Source organism: Lepidochelys kempii, chromosome 4 (assembly GCF_965140265.1).
Source record: "Lepidochelys kempii isolate rLepKem1 chromosome 4, rLepKem1.hap2, whole genome shotgun sequence".
Lineage (NCBI taxonomy): Eukaryota > Metazoa > Chordata > Testudines > Cheloniidae > Lepidochelys > Lepidochelys kempii.
The window spans coordinates 133,056,949-133,074,442 of NC_133259.1; the positions used below are offsets into that span (position 1 = coordinate 133,056,949).

General features: G+C 46.4%; 1 protein-coding gene across 3 annotated transcripts in view; it reads right to left on the reverse strand.

Annotated features, from left to right (window-relative positions):
• Nucleotides 1-8,583: 8,583 nt before the first annotated feature.
• Nucleotides 8,584-17,494, reverse strand: part of SMOX (spermine oxidase) — a 111,519-nt gene continuing 102,608 nt past the window's right edge. For 2 of the 3 annotated variants that reach the window (XM_073342924.1, XM_073342925.1), the window contains exons 6-7: nt 11,925-12,085; nt 8,584-9,025 (exon numbers count right to left, since the gene is read on the reverse strand). In XM_073342924.1, coding sequence (XP_073199025.1) covers nt 8,888-9,025; nt 11,925-12,085 — 299 coding nt within the window. In that variant the 3' untranslated portion in view covers nt 8,584-8,887. The remainder of the gene's footprint in view (nt 9,026-11,924; nt 12,086-17,494) is intronic. The other variant, XM_073342926.1, reaches the window with a different exon arrangement.

Here is a 17,494-nt window from a genome sequence, read left to right on the forward strand (position 1 = left end):
ATGGTTTTGAGGCAATTTCGTTATCTGGTTTAACTGGGAATTGGTCCTGCTTCGAGCAGGGGGTTGGACTAGATGACCTTCTGGGGTCCCTTCCAACTCTGATATTCTATGATTCTATGATTCTTTTTTCCTTAGGCCTGGCTCATGATTTTTTAACACTCAGGGTTGGTAATACTGTTCTGTTGTAACCCCCCAGAACTTTGCTCTTTTCAGGAGAGTTATTCTGGATTCACACCACAACTTGGCCCTCTGCTGTCAACAACAGAAAGACCCAATAGGAACTGAGGCCTGGTCTACACCTAAAACGTAGGTCTGCATAGCTACATCGCTCACACCCCTGAGAGACGTCATTAAGCCAACCTAAGCCCTGGCACAGACACCACTAAGCCAATGGAAGAATTCCTCCATTGACCGCACTACTGCCGTTCCAGGCGGGTGGATATACTGCAGCAACGGAAATATCCCTTCCGGTGCTGGAGTAAGTGTCTACACTATAGCGGCACAGCTGCAGTGCCATAGCTGTGAAGCTGTAGGTCTTGCGTCGACCGAACTGTGAAAGGGTCTTCACTTAAATTTGGCTCCCGTCGACGCTGATTTAGTAACATCGCTTCCCCGAGCAGCGTAGAGTCAAAGTCAATGTAGTTAGGTCAACGCAGCGTCAGTGCAGATGCTGCGTTCGTACGTCGATTGTGACTGGCTTTCAGGAGCCGTTCCACACAAGGAGCCAAATGCGCGCACACACACAAGCCATGTAATCACTGCAGTGGCTGTGTGCCAATGTAAGTTCAGTGGACATAATTTTGTAGTGTAGACATGGCCTGAGTTACTTGCTGCAACATGTGACTCATGTTTCCCAGATAATCCCTCCTATTCGGAAGAGGCTCCCTGTTTATTGGCCCTTCCTATGACGCCAGAGTGGGCTCATACCAGGTACTCAGGCTTAGGTGCAATCAGAACATATAGCTGCAAAAGACCCTACCCATTGTCACCTAATGTCAGTGTAAACTCAGAACAAGAGGCCAAAACCAAGACTCCAGATTAAGAACATAAGAATGGCCATACTGGTCAGACTAAAGGTCCATCTAGCCCTGTATCCTGTCTTCCAACAGTGGCCAGTGCCAGGTGCCCCAGAGGGAATGAACAGAACAGGTAATCATCAAGTGATCCGTCCCCTGTCGTCCATTCCCAGCTTCTGGCAAACAGAGGCTGGGGACACCATCCCTGCCCATTCTGGTTAATAGCCATTGATGGACCTATCCTCCATGAATTTATCAAGTTCTTTTTTTAACCCTGTTATAATCTTGGCCTTTACAACATCCTCTGGCAAAGAGTTCCACAGGTTGACTGTGCATTGCGTGAAGAAATACTTCCTTTGGTTTGTTTTAAACCTGCTGCCTATTAATTTCATTTGGTGACATCTAGTTCTTGTGTTACTTTCTCCACACCCGTCATAGTTTTATAGACCTCAATCATATCCTTTTCAAACTGAAAAGTCACAATCGTATTAATCTCTTTTCATACGGAAGCCGTTCCATACCCCTAATCATTTTTGTTGCCCTTTCTTGTACCTTTTCCAATTCCAATATATCTTTTTTGAGATGGGATGACCAGATTCCAGAACCACTGAACTTTGAGGAAATTTGGATCCAGGCCAGCCTTGGTGGTTTGGGGTCATCTTGATATTTACCCATCAAAACCAAAACTACATCTAGCTATTGAGCTCAAACAGAAAGTCTCCTCTTCCAGCCTGTAGAATGAGCCAACAATCAGGTGCACTTCATATTCCACCCAGCATAGGCCAGACACATAAATCATTCATCACCAGGTGATGCTTAAACCTATCGATTCTGTGATAGCGAGTGGCATGTAGGGGTTGGATGATTCCATTGACAAGTGACACATCAAGCAGCATTACAGCTGCCTGGATCAGTTGCTGTCATTTTTTAGGTCAGTTTCAATCACAACGTTATACCAGCTAGGAGGCTGACAGCGAACAGCCATTGGAGGCCCAGCTCTGACTTTGTGTTGCTCTTCTGAGTTAGCTACTAAGGGAGAACTTTCCCTAATCATTTCTCTGTAAGTGGGGGCTGCTGGGAGACTGCCTGCGATCAGAGCCATCATCCCTCCTTTTCCTCCACTGTTCAGGTCAATAATGAGTGCCCATCTGGGTGAATCTGTAGGTTTGTCTGTCTGCTGTGTGTATCTTGGATCATGCAATAGGTTGTAGGGAAGGGGGAGGGGGAGTTGTAATACCTTTTATTAGGTATTTCATGCCCTCTGACCACTGCAAATGCTCCCCAGGGCCTGTCTGGGAACAACTGCTAAATTTGGGGCATCAGGATGGGGTGAAAAAATGTGTGATTACTAAGGCTGTTTGGGGGAAGCAACTAATTGCGAACAAGAAATTCCATTCAGCAGGAGGCAGCATGGGACAACGGACTGAACACAGGACTGGCATCCAGGAGACCGGGGCGCTCTTCCCAGGCCTGCCACATACCTAATGTGGTGATGTGTAACTGCCCATCAGGTTCCTCCTCAATTTACACCCCCAGAGCTCAGGTTTCAGGGTAGTGGGCATGGACTCAAAGCTGAACAGACCAGGGGGTTAGCTGTGACTTTCCAAAGAGGGCAGTGTTCCTGGAGGGAACTACCTTCAGCCGGCACCGCACTCTGAGGTGGGAGGCTACTTAGCTGTAGCTTAGCACTTGTCTACACTACAGAGCCCTGGCCAATATGGATGTGTCAAGAGAGATCTCTCGTGGATATGCAACATAAGTCGACAGAAGGAATTCTGCTGTGACAGCTACACCGCCTCCCCAAACAATAGCCGAGCCCACAGAAGCACTCTTCTGTCAGCATAACTGCATCTGCGCTTGGGGTTTTCCTCCCATAGCTACATCTACTAGAGGGGTGCTGATCAGATCATAGCTACCTCCTTGGGTATTACTCCCTCTTTCTCTCTACTGGTTGGGAAAGTGCCTTCTTTCTTTGCAGCTTCTGCCATCTAGCACTGCCTTCCTGTATCATCATCAAGCCCAGCTTCCTTCACATCTCACAAACCACCACCGCCTTCCCTTCTTTGCCAGGCTCTCTTCCTTTCCAGGGCCTCTGCTTTGGTTTGGTAACCATCTGACTCCGCCAACCAGATTGGGTTACGCTGCAGATGAAGACGCTATGGAGTATTGCACTGCAGACAGACTCGTTTTTATTTCATTTGTAAGTGCGTTCGTCACACAGGCGCAGAGCTAAAAGCCGTCAAAACAGACAGACAGACCTGGCCGTCCTAATGTCTACACTGGAAGACACTTTCTAATAAACTACTGCAGGCTCCATCAACCCACTAAATGCCTCAGAGCGGTAGGTTAATTGACAGAGCCGCTGGTGGATTACTTGGGGAAGCAAGTTCCGGAGCAATGGCCCTCCATTAAACAAAGTGTCTCCAGCCGCAGACATTCCGTCTGGGATGGTCCGCGAACACATTCTGGATGACCTCAGCTGCCACGTTGGCACGCGGGGAAAGAGCCAGGTAACTAAGGCCCAACCCACAAATGGGTTTACAGGTGAGAGACAGCACCGTAAATTGCCTCCAGAAGCACCGAGGGAGCAGGTGCAGTCTTTGAATGGAGGCAATATGTTCTATGCCAGGGGTGGGCAAACTTTTTGGCCCGAGGGCCACATTGGGGTTGCAAAACTGTATGGAGGGCCGGGTAGGGAAGGCTGTGCCTCCCCAAACACCCTGGCCCCCGTCCCCCTCCCACTTCCTGCCCCCCTCCGAACCCCCGACCCATCCAACCCCCCCTGCTCCTTTTCCCCTAACCACCCCCTCCCGGGATCCCCTGCCCCTAACCACTCCCCAAGATCCCACGCCCTATCCAACCCCCCTGCTCCCAGTCCCCCGATCCCTATCCACACCCCCGCCCCCTGACAGGCCCCAGGACCCTATGCCTATCCAACTGCCCCCTGCTCCCTGTCCCGACTGCCCCCTCAGGATCCCTTGCCCCTTATCCAACCCCCCCAGCCCCGGCCCCCTTACCATGCTGCTCAGAGCAGCATGTCTGGCAGCCACACTGCCTGGCCAGAGACAGACCACGCTGCCGCTCTGCTTGGCAGGAACTTGCAGCCCCGCCACCCAAAGCACTGCCCACGCAGCGGCGTGACTGCAGGGGAGGGGCTGGGGGCAAGCCTCCCCGGCTGGGAGCTCAAGGGCCGGGCAGGACGGTCCCGCAGGCCAGATGTGGCCTGCGGGCCATAGTTTGCCCATGTCTGGTCTATGCTGTAGCAACTGAGGGCTTGTCTACCCTACACACCAGATCGGGCAGCGATTGATCCAATGGGGGTAGATTTACCATGTCTAGTATAGACGCAATAAATCGACTGCGGAGCGCTCTCCCATCGACTCTGGTACTCCACCAGAACGAGAAGTGCAAGCGGAGTCGACGGGAGAGCATCAGCTGTCGACTTATCGCAATAAAGACACCGCGGTAAGTAGATCTAAGTATGTCCGCTTCAGCTACGCTATTCACATAGCTGAAGTTGCATATCTTAGATCGACCCTGCGCGGTAGTGTAGACAAGCCCTGAGTGTGTCCCCTGAAAAATGCAGTGTGGGACGCTAGCTAATCACCAGAGATAGGATGTCTCTCCACATTGTGTGCTCAAGTGATGGGGCTTCCACTACTTCATTTGGGAGATTATTCCCCTCTAATAGATCTGACTGCTAGGAAATAATCCTAATGAGTCATTGTGACATACAGAGCGTGTCATGTGCGGGGACAATAAACTCTCCAGGTGTGGCTTGTTCCGGCTCTTCTGCTGGCATCCATATTAGAACTGGATTAAATATTCATCACAAACGTGTCTTGTTTGTGGCGCTCAGCAGAATTACTGTAGCTTGTTTTGCTCGGTGCCAAACGCCTGCAAAACTGGAGCCACCTTACGAAATGGCGACATTTTCCAACTTCATTTTGCAAGGGGTATTTTTCACTATACACATACCCAGGAAGAATCGGAAGGCCACGCTCCGTTATACTCTGCTGCCACTCAGAACCTTCACAGCAGAGGCATGATTTACCCACTAGTCACAGGAAGTTAGGTGCTTTGCAAAAATGCATGAAAAGAAGATCCCCATCTAACAGAGTTAATAGTTTGAAGCTCCTAATCCTGCAAGTATGTGCACACATGCTTCACTTTAGCGCCAAAGCATAATCCCCTTGTCCAGGTAGACAGACAGTGGACAGAATGCAACAACAAGCTAAGAGATTAAGCAGGGGCACATGGCGTGTGTCGTCTGAGATCCACAAGTTTTGTTTAGAACAGCATTTTTGTTAGTTTTAAAGATAATCTCGTGTCTATTTTTGTTCATTCATCTTTAAAAAGATTTATAATTCTCAGAAAAACAAAATTATTTGTACTCCAAAATTACGTTATTTCAAGATTCATTACCACAGGGTTTCTTGCACCTTCTTCTAAAGTATCTGATACTGGTCACTGTCCGAGACACAAGATACTGGACTAGATGGTTCCTAGGTCTGACCCAATATGTTAATTCCTGGTGTTCTAATCCGACGGCAGAGGAGACAGGGGGTGGATGTGAGTGTGTGATTACCAGAGTGACATTATAGGCTTCAGCTATAGATTTTTGGTTTTGCAATAAAGGGTCTAAACCAGATCCATCTAGTCAAGCTTCTCATCTGCCCACAGAATTTAGGGGAGCAGAAAAACCCTGAACAACAATCTGCATAAACCAAAACCACCTCTGCATTTGCACCCAGGTCCCTGTTCAGTGTTTGCTGAAAAGTTGGGTTTTGTTTTATGGCCCATTTGTGTTTACAGTAAAACAGGAACATATGCTCTGGCAAATATTTGCTTTACACAAATAAGGAAAAAACTTCAAGAGAAGTAAATGACACACACAGGCACACATATGCTTCAGCCTGTTGCTAATGCGAATACCCAATTAAGCACATTTTTAAAATAAACAGTGAGTTTCTTTCTGAGAAGCCTAATTAGACCTTAGGAGAATTCTCTGTTAAACTGTTAAGTAGGTCTGGAGATTTGGCACAGATGGTTTCTACTAATTATGCATTTGGTGCCCTCCTCCTCATTTCACAGTGAAACAGATTTTCATGTCCAGACTGCATTGCTGGAATACAAACTACAGCTGGAAAACCTGATCACTGAGGTGCCCCTTCAGAAACAATTTGGTACATTGAGGGATGACTATGTGTAGAGACCTACAAATCTGCAAATATCCATGTACCATTGTTGTGGGTCACAGATCAGATGTGGATATAAATTTTGTATCTGCGCAGGGCTCTATGTGTTACACTGTCCTCTCCTGGCTGCAAACAGAACTGTTCAACTGTATGCCATACGGTTTATATGGCTAGTTGCTAATGGAGGTAACACAAGAACCAGGGGGTCATCCAATGAAATTGATAAGGAGCAGGTTTCAAACAAACAGAAGGAAGTACTTCTTCATACCACACACAGTCAGCCTGTGGAACTCATTTCCAGGGGATGTTGTGAAGGCCAAAAGCATAACTGTGTTCAAAAAAGAATTAGATAAGCTCATAGAGGCTAGGTCCATCAATGGCTAGTAGCCGAGATGGTCAGGGACACAATTCCATGCTCCAGGTGTCCCTGAACCTCTGACTGCCAGATGCTGGGACTGGAGGACAGGGGATGGATCACTCAGATTACCCTGTTCTGTTCATTCCCACTGAAGCACCTGGCACTGGCCTCTGTTGGAAGACAGGATACTGGGCTAGATGGACCGTTGGTCTGATCCAGAGTGGCCTTTTTTAGGTTCTTACGAGCTTCTCCTTTAGCTCAAGTGGGAAGGGTCTGTCCTTTTGGTGCTGGAAAATGTAAGTTATAGCTCAGCTGTCCCTGACATTTTGAGAGGCCCGTGGTGCCAGAATTGGCTGTATCGTTTTTCAAGCTCTCTCCCGCTCTGATTACATTTTCAAGGCTTTGTCCTGTGGGCTAGAAATTTAATCTAACTTCAGTTTTAACCATTTTTCAAATAAGCCAAATGTGGCTAGGGCTGAGCTTGCCGGATTACGACTGCTGATATCATCACCTTGGGATGCTCCCCTGATAAAGCTGTGCCATCCCAGTCGGTGCTGACACCAGGGTCAGACAAGCAAAGAGAAAGAGACGCAGTACACCATAAACAAACCTTGGCAGAGAGATTCCCTAATCTTTCGCCCGATGTTTAGGCTCCTCGTGGAACGTGGAGTTGGATTGTTAAATCAGTGCCAGGCTCTCGGTCCGAGACATAATGGAATATGAGCTTTCAATAAAGCATAGGTGGGGGGAAGGTGTCATGCCATTATTTTATCCGATTGCCCCAGAACCTAGGCCTCTTACAGAAAGCTGGCCTCACAAAGGGATCACTGAGACACGCAAAAACTAAAATCCTCCTACCCCCAATATATTACAAGATTAAGCTAGGTGGCAACCCAAAGATGTTTAAAACAGTTAGCCCCAACCTGAGTGTACAGTATGCACCGCCTCAAACAACAGAGCCCACGCTCTGTATTCTCATTTGGGTACCGCCTAGTGTGTGTGAACAGAATATTCCTTCTCACAAGACCAAGGGAATTAGAGATGGCACAGGCCGAGGAGGGAAGCTAGTCCCTCCCCTCTGAGGATATGCTGTCTCAAATGTACACAGGTAGGCCTGGGCTGCAAAGCTTGGATCCAGCCTCCAGATGGTTAGATGCTGGGGATCTAGCTCAGGTCCATGTCTACGAGTGTATTTAGAGCATTCAGAATACTTTTTAAAACACCTGGTTTTGTTATAACATGGTTGGACCCAGCCATCCACAATTCTGCAAACAACTGCTACTGGGCATGGCCTTTACTATTGTGAGTAGTCTCAGACTTCAAATGACTTTGGCCCCTTGTCTTCTTCTGTTTGGAAAGCGTATCTGGGGCACTGCCACCAAACAAACAGAACTAAGTATCTGTGTTCACTGCAGAGTTAGCTTGGGTACTTACCCGGGTGTTACCCCTGACCCTGCTCCCATCCACATGCAACACGCTCTCACCTGAATTTGGTGGCCCTTTAAACCCAGGCTAACTGGAGATATAGGTTAATGCTGCTTTCACTCAGGTTGATAACCCGCCCCCTTTGCCCTGAGGATACAGGCTAAACCACTCAAGTCCTCAGAGTCCTCCAGGGCCTTCCCACAATTCCCCCTGTGTGCCCAGAAGGACAGACAAGTTCTCCCACAATTCACTGGAAAAATCATAGAGCAGCTCAACTTACTGCAGCACAAAAACCCATGGGATATGCCCCCAGAAGTCCAATGGAAGCGCTACACCAGTGAAGACACAATAACTTGGGCAGGGCTTTGCAGTGTGACTGCTCACACCTGGCCTAGGCTAAGCTGTGCCAATCACCCAAGTTAACTCTGCAGTGAAGACACACCTTAAGAGAAAAGACCCCTGCTATTCAAAATCTCATGGCAAGGAACAGAAATCCATACCTTGTTATAGCTTTTTGGAAAGAGAAAAATAAGGTATTGAGCAGAAGCTCCCAAACAAGTGCACAGGATGTACCAGACCACTCAGATATTTTATTACAACATTTATTTTAGAAGAGAAGGCACTTACAATACAGAAAAAAATTGAAGAGGCACTGAGAGTGCAATTGAAATGACACACATACATACACAAAAAGTTTACCATACAGAAAGAGCACCCTCCTCTGTTAACAATCCAGTAATGGAAATAAGCTACAGGTGACTATGTTTTTAAACAGTTAGGGCTTTTTTATATAAAAAGATAAAAATCGTTCTACTATTAATTTAAAAAAACCTACACACAACTGTAAAAGGTATCACGAGTTAGTGGTTCCTTCTCAAACATTAAGCCTTTCAGTTCCTGCATTGTAAGAGGTCTTGGTACATTTCAATGAGGTGAGCAGCCTCTCTCTGGCCAGAAAGCAAAGCACCATGGGTAGTGGAATAATACTTCCTATGAGTGGCCTCCCCCGAAAACATCACCTGCATAGGCTGGAGATGAGATAAGAAAGTCAGTGGAAGTTGCAGAGTTCCATCCATCACAGCTCCAGGAAAGAGTCAAACAGTCTATTGCCCTTCTACACCCCAAAGAGATGTGTCACAGCTATATGCAGTTGTGAGTGCCAAATATGTACTGGCTAGAGGGACTGTCTAGTACCATCCTCTGAGGGCACGGATACACCAGTGCAGCTGTACTGGTGCAAATCATTTTTTATCCCATTGCAGCACATCTACACAAGAGGAGGTTTGAAAGTTTTACCTTCTCCACGGATTCAATTTCTGCTTCTTTCATCTCACACGATGCCATGTTCACTGTATTCTTTTTGAGGGTTACGTTTAATTTTTCCCAGTTTGACAAGATACATCCCAAAGCCACCAGATTCCCGGACTTAGAGAATAGTGGCATCTCTCTCGATTTTATAGCATCTCTCACCACAGTATCTATGTGCTTGTTAAGGGGACCACATATGAAAAAGCTCTGGTTCATCCAGAGATTTTATTAATTAAATTCCCCCACACATGAGAGATATGAAAGAGGAAAAGGCTTCATGGGCTTCAAAGTGGTGAATTCCACAGGAAGTAGAGATGTTCACAGAATTTAAATTATTCAAAATCTCAACTACCCCTTTTAATAGGCACCTCTGCCCCTCACAATCATACAAAAATGTATAGCCAAAAGAAGAGACAAGATCACAGAAGTCGGATTCATAGAATCATAGAATATCAGGGTTGGAAGGGACCTCAGGAGGTCATCTAGTCCAACCTCCTGCTCAAAGCAGGACCAATCCCCAACTAAATCATCCCAGCCAGGGCTTTGTCCAGCCTGGCCTTAAAAACTTCTAAGGAAGGAGATTCCACCACTTCCCTAGGTAACCCATTCCAGTGCTTCACCACCCTTCTAGTGAAAAAGTTTTTCCTAATATCCAACCTAAACCTCCCCCACTGCAACTTGAGACCATTATTCCTTGTTGTGTTATCTGCTACCACTGAGAACAGTCTAGATCCATCCTCTTTGGAACCCCCTTTCAGGTAGTTGAAAGCAGCTATCAAATCTCCCTCATTCTTCTCTTCTGCAGACTGAATAATCTCAGTTCCCTCAGCCTCTCCTCATAAGTCATGTGTTCCAGTCCCCTAATCATTTTTGTTGCTCTCCGCTGGACTCTTTCCAATTCTTCTGCATCCTTGTTGTCTGACAAGTCATCATCTCTCTAGGAAGGGGGCCTAGACCCTGAGACAAAGCAAGTAGCCTGGGAAATTGCACAGACATAGCTAACACATCACATGTCTTCTTATCGCTACAGTCAAACAACTAGGACTGCCTGAGAAGACCATTTTATCACACAGACTTGAACTCCCAATGCATGAGCTTCACAACAAGGGGCAGGATCTCTTTAGTGTACTAGCCCAGCCACAGAAGGAGTTCTCCATACACTGCTCTGGCATATTCTGAATTAGCCCTCAGGATAAGTCACAACTGAGGCCATGTTTAACACTCATTCATAGATGTACAGATTCTAAGGCCAGACGGGACCACTGTAATCATCTAGATCTGACCTCCTGTATACACAGGCCATGGAACTTCCCTAACATAATTCCAAGAGCAGAGCTTTCAGACAGACATCCTCTCCTCATTCAAAAATAACCGGTCTCCAATGGTTCATTAACCTAACTGTTAAAAATTTACACCTTACTTCCAGTCTGAATTTGTCTAGCTCCAATTTCCAGCCTTAGGATCATGTTACATCTTTCTCTATTAGACTGAAGTGCCCTTTATTATTATTATTATTATTATTTGTTCTCCATGTAGATACTGTAATCAAGTCACCCCTTAACCTTCTCTTTGTTAACCTAGATAGATTGAGTTCTTTGAGCCTATCACTATAAGGCATAGTTTTTTTTTTCTAATCCTTTAATCATTCTTGTGGCTTTTCTCTGAACCCTCTCCAATGTATCAACATCCTTCTTGAATTGTGGGCACCAGAACTGGACACAGGATTCTAGCAGCGTTCGCACTGAACCAAATCCAGAGGTAAAATAACCTCTCTGCTCCTCCTCAAGATTCCCCTGTTTATGCCTCCAGGATCACTTTAGCTCTTTTGGTCACAGCACCACACTGGGGAGCACAGCCAGCATGACCCCCAAATGTTTTTCAGAGTCACTGCTTCCCAGGAACACGATGAAAAAAAGAAAAAGGAGGACTTGTGGCACCTTAGAGACTAACCAATTTATTTGAGCATAAGCTTTCCACTGAATGCATCCGATGAAGTGAGCTATAGCTCACGAAAGCTTATGCTCAAATAAATTTGTTAGTCTCTAAGGTGCCACAAGTCCTCCTGTTCTTTTTGCGAATACAGACTAACACGGCTGCTGCTCTGAAACCTATGAAAAAAAGGTTGTGTTTTAAAATGAATAAACTATCGCTATTGTAACACCCACAATTTCAAACAGGACTTTGCATCTAGCATAGACAGAGACAGTAGTGTTTAAAAACACATCAGCCAATCATGACCAACCTGAGATTCTCTTTTACAGGTGTCTGCCCTGGCTGATGGGGAGCAAACGTCCGAAGGTGCTTCTCTGTCTTCAATTTCCCCAAGCCACCCCCAAAAGCAGTAGTAAAAAGAACAGGCAGGTGAAGCAGGGAGGCAAAACCTCTCTGAATAAAATCATCCCAAGAACAGGTTTAAAATATTTGAGGGCAGATTTCCAGTAGGTAAAAGAAACAAAGAACTGCAAGGAGAGGAGAGTGGAGGCACGCACAGATCAGTATAAATATTGTACCAAAAGTAGGCTACAAACCATGGAATCTAGCGAGCTGGAAAATAGCAACTCCCCTTAATAAAGTCATAGCCAACCTATCTCTCTCTCCATCCTAGTGTTCAATACTTACAACCGTCTTGGAGCTTTCCGTATAAGGCAGTGGCTTAGCAAGTTTCTCCACATCAGCCCCGCTAGACCCAACCTGGGTGTAAGAATAGGATCCTCGGAAGTTGGGATTGCTGCCCCATGAAGACCGCAGGATGCGGCGAGGTTTCGGAATGTTTGGATTCCCTGGGTCAAAACCAAAGGAGAAAACACAGTCCAGAGAAAAGCGGCTACAACATCGATGTGCCAAAGGCATGGGATGCGACCACTGGGGAGCTCAGCAACCTGCCCACGCAGTTAGTTATTTCTTCACATTTTTAAAATACAACTATAAATGCCTAACCACAGTGAGCCTGACAACCATATGTAACAAGCCTAAAATAGTTCTCTTGAGGACAGGGGATGGTTATTCCTCTGGTTACAGCTCACCCCTTGTATGCTTACAACGCTGGAAGAATATTAGGTGGGCATACAACAGAAAGTTCCTTCACAGAAGTGTATGTTGTGACATCGTGGCATTATTGAACTGATGTATAGTATAGATGGACAAATAAGCAAGACCTTTATTCTTCAACCTGCACAGTCAAGGAACATGTACGCAGCCATCTGTAGGTTTTAGTAAAATTTCAAGGATAAAACAAAGGAATTAAAAATATGTTCTTCCAGGAAAATTAGGAGCAGGACCAGCAATGGTTCCAGGCAATGACTTGGGTTTGAAATGAAAAGCCTGAGAAGTGTCTGAGCTGTGCAGAAATAGGAAGCCACATTTTCAGATATCAGATTTGTCAAGGAAATTGCTGTCACAGTTTATTTTTAAAAGGTTGAGCATAAGCCCAAGAGAACATATAGTAAGTGCCATAACACAATGCAAATACTGTTGTACTCTAAAGTCTTCTTACAGAGCACATTCCAAAGCACTTACACAAAAGTCACACAATGTATTGTGCAGTGCCAACCCAAATAAGAGGAGGTGGTTAGAAATGAGCCTTTGTTGCCCTCACATTGTAAAGGGTGCATGTTCTCATTTTATATTGTCAAGGTGCCCAGAGGCCTTTAGGTGCAGGCATCAATACATAACAGAACAATAATAAAAAGTTGATAACACTGGGAACATGACGTTGCCCTTACAAGTACTGAATTTTAAATTGAGAATCATACAAAAGCAGGGACAGAAATTAGAAAGAGATCATTCAGAGGCTCTTGGGGAGTATGCAGAAGCCAGGGAGCTACTGAATTTGTGAAATGAAGAGAGTTTGGGGTATCTCTAGCCTGAATGGCAGTTGTATAAAATCAGTGTGCTTAATAAAGCAATGACTTGGATACTTGTGAAAAAAACAACTTTGTATTTCCTTTTTGAAGATCTCCAAAAGTACCCTAATGAGTTTAGCTTCAGTCCTCCTGTGATTGAAGCAGCATCATTCCGATATCACTAACTGGAAACTGAAACACAGAGAGATAAAGTGACTTGCCCGTGGTCATACCGAAGTATCTGCGGCAGAGCCAAATGCAGATCTGAGACGTCCTTACTCTCAGCCCTGTGCTTGTGCTCAGACCATCCGCCTCTTCGCAGTACAGACACTTCCCGGGTTATGCAAGACCCAACTTACGCAAATTTGCACTTACGGAAAAATTTCCATATGCCAGAAATAGGATTTTCGAGTTGCAGAAATTTTTGCGTAACATACAGGTATACGTTTCCGACTTACGCCAAATTCGAGTTATGCAAGGCTTTCCAGAATGGAACGATTGCGTAAGTCGGAGGGCAGCGTACAGTGGAGGTGTAGGTAAACAGTAGTATCTATTATGCATTTAACTGAAGCATTCATGCCACTTTAAATATAAGAAACCTGTTACATTTGGGGTGAGAAATTGTGGGGAGTGGGGAATGCTGGTCAAGAAACAGACTATCCCTCAACTTGCAATAGAAATCCTACGGTGTCTTTAACTTCCATCTGGCCAGTCACTGCACTGCACAGACAGACAGAGGGAGGCTCCATTTGAGGGGAAATGAGAACATGCAAGACAAACTCCGCAAGCCACAATGTTGCAGTGCTCCCTTGGAGAGGAAGAAAACCTGTTAGGAATGCTACCTCAACCTGGCAGGGAAGCAAAACTCAGCGGAAAATCTGTCAAGAAACTCATCTAACAGGATACTCATATAACATTTTTTTGTAGATAGTTGGATATTCTGGCTGCTTCTGTTTGTCCACAGATCAAATAAATGCACTGATGTGGATGTGGAAACCCCTAAGAAAGGATCACAGATGGGCTATTCAAATAGAGAGATGACGGTTGTACAAAGACTTTGGCTATTGTTAACATAGGAGTGTGTGACCCTAGAACCTCTTGATGCCAACTGGCAGAGGGATGCATAAGGGTTAGAGGTATACCCTGGGTGTGGTATTTACATACCACTCCACCAAAAAGTATCACTTCAGGTCTCTACTGAAAGCCTGTGTCACACTGGTCATCCTAATCTTTGCAAAATGTATGAGTGGATAATATGTAAGGAGACGTGTATATATACTGCAAATTATGTTCTTAAATGCTTGGCTGACCTTTGTGTATTGTGTGTTTTACAACAGGAGTCTGTTTGCATACTGAGTCAAATGCTAGAGAAGATTGTGGGGACTTCAGAAGAAATTAATTGGAAGAAGTGAACAGCAGGGGGAGAAACCAGTTTACAGATGAAGAGCAAAGGACTTGTCTCTTACATGGAGGGGTGCTGAGAGACACCCTGGCATCCTCCATCTGGGGAGACAAGCCAGCAGCGGGCTTGGTCTTACAAAAGGGAGGTGTTCAGCCATCCAGTTGAAAAACACTGTGAGAAGGACTTTGGGTGAACAACACGTTATTTAACAGGAGGACAACTTGCTAGTTATGAGATTAGGCTCCAGAATGTGTGTTACGATTTTATTTTATATCTAATCATTTCTTTCTATTAATCCTACTTGCTTCTTCTCCAATCACTGTTCCTTGTCAAATAAACAAATCTAAATGCCGTGTGTTAAGTGGAGTGGTGATCCTGAGGTAACACTGATAGTCTGGTGCATGCTGTTCCCTGGGGAGCAGTGGATCTGCGAATTCCGTGAGTGTGCACTGGATCCGGGGCTGGATACTCCAGCGGATGCTCAGAGAACTCAGGGATTGGCGTGTATCTATCACTAACCTGCAAAGGGACGACAGAGCCTGGTTAGGCTGAGAGTGCTCATGCTGCCTGTGGCTGGTGGGTCTGGGCGTAGACCCCGGGAAGGCACAGACAAGGCTTCCTCATGCTCAGGGCAGGTGGTAGCGAGGTGACTCCCCACCCCGAGTACTCCTGGGAAGCGTCACAGAGTGTACCCATTATTATACCACCAGGGTTCATATTTCTGAATCTATGGAGGGGGAATCCATGGAACCCAAACCAGCCTCTCTTTATTCTGTTTTCATACTACTAGTTATGAGGCAAGGATATGTGGATTTACAGTACACAAACCAGGGTATCATAGTTTTAGGGCCTGGTGAGGGATGAATGTGTGTGCATACACATAAGTAACTCCCACTGAAATCGAGTGGAGTTTTGCCTGTGTGTTTTGCAGCGTCAGTCAGCCTTGTAACTTGCTTAAGAGTGAGTAGGCAGAGCTGATGTACTTCCTTTGGATCAGTTCCTCCTAGAAAAATGGGTCTAGAGCTAACTTCCTCCAAAAGTTGGGTGGTGTTCTGATCTGGGGATTTAGGACTCAGTGTAGTCTACGGAAAGCCTCATTCACACCATGGGCTTTATATCAAGCCCTTAGTTTGGTCCATTGTAGAGTTAGGAGCCACCCACGAAATACAGACGAGGATCCAAGTGTTCCTGAAGACTGAGGGGTCGAGCTTTTCAGCTGTAGCTTTGAATATCTTTTGGAACTCCATGAGCGTTGTACATTATTGCAGGAAGTCCAGTAATGTTAAAACCCTAACCAAAAGTTAAACTGAAAAGTATGAGCACAGCTGAACATTTATTTTAGATTTTGCACTTGCAAACATTGTGAAAATGTGGAAGTCTAAAAGCTGAAGCATGTATGATGCAGAAAGAACAAAGCACAATTCACAGGGAGGGCACAAATTTAATACAGCACGCATCAGCATTAGAAAAACGCTGCATGGCTGAGTGAGTGCCTTGGCCATAGGCTCCCAGAAATACAAATTCTTAACACTGAGAACTTAGCCAACACCGTAATGAGTACAAGGCCTCAGACTGTCTAGAGCATGGGTGTAGTTGAGGGGGGGAGGAGCGTTGCCAGCCTTATAGGGAGGCGCCGTGGTCAGGGGGCAAGGATCAGTGCATTTAACTTAATGCACCTAGCTGGGCCCCTGCTAGCAGCTCCCTGACCTCCAACTTTCTCCTCCTTGTCCACCAGCAGCCCAGGGTGCTGGTTGTTTGGTGGTCCTGGTGGGCCCCACGCTGCCGCATGTCTCTGTGCGGTGCAGTGGGGAAGCGGGAGCCCGGCATGAGGTGTCCCCTCGGCGGCGGCAGCAGCAGCAGCCGCCCCGGCAGGAAGGTGGCCACAGCAGCACCGGGAGGCACCAGAAAATGGCAGCATCCAGTCTAGCTGCAACAGCTGGTGCCAGAGTGGCCGCAGCTCCCGCACTCAGGTCAGCACAGCAGACAGCATCAGCCTCCAGGGCTCCCCCGTTAAGCTGCCCCCCCAGCACCGGCAACCCAGGTAGTGCACAACCCCCACAGTGCCCACCACTCCAGGAGGGGGAAGAGAGCCAACGAAAGTGGGGAGCGAGAGAGAGAGAACATGTCTCCGCCCGCCTCCCACACACCCCTATTGGCCTGGCTGGAGCGGCCTCCTACCCCAAATACAGCAGGCATACTAGGCCCATGGGCTAGAGGCACCCTATTTTAATCAGATTTAGAGGACACTACATTATTCAGACACCCAGTTGTGAATTCCTGAAATTGTCAATGGTTCTCAGGCCAGCAAAATCTAGAGGGCTTTCACAGCAAATATAGATAATCCACTACTCTCCACTCCATTACTCACTTGCATGTGAAATTTAAGTGTCCAGAGGCAGATCATCTCCTCTCCTCCTCCAAGAAGCATACCAAGAGTACAATTATGCTGAGCCTAAAATAATAGAACACGGGCCTGATCCAACACCCACTGAAATCAATGGGAAGAGTCCTACTGACTTCAATGGGCACTGGACCAGAGCCTGTAACTTAAATGTACAGCTGAAGAGGGAAGTCCTAAGGGCTCCTGTATTCTGGAGATAGCACCACACTGTCCCTCCATGCCCACCCCCATGTGAAAGCTACCCAGAGGTATAAAAATCAACAGCATTCATAGTGGGGCCTGATGGACCAGAGGATTTCCTGTTCCTTGACTTTAGCAAAGCTTTTGACACGGTCTCCCACAGTATTCTTGCCAGCAAGTTAAAGAAGTATGGGCTGGATGAATGGACTATAAGGTGGATAGAAAGCTGGCTAGATTGTCAGGCTCAACGGGTAGTGATCAATGGCTCCATATCTAGCTGGCAGCCGGTATCAAGTGGAGTGCCCCAAGGGTCGGTCCTGGGGCCGGTTTTGTTCAATATCTTCATAAATGATCTGGAGGATGG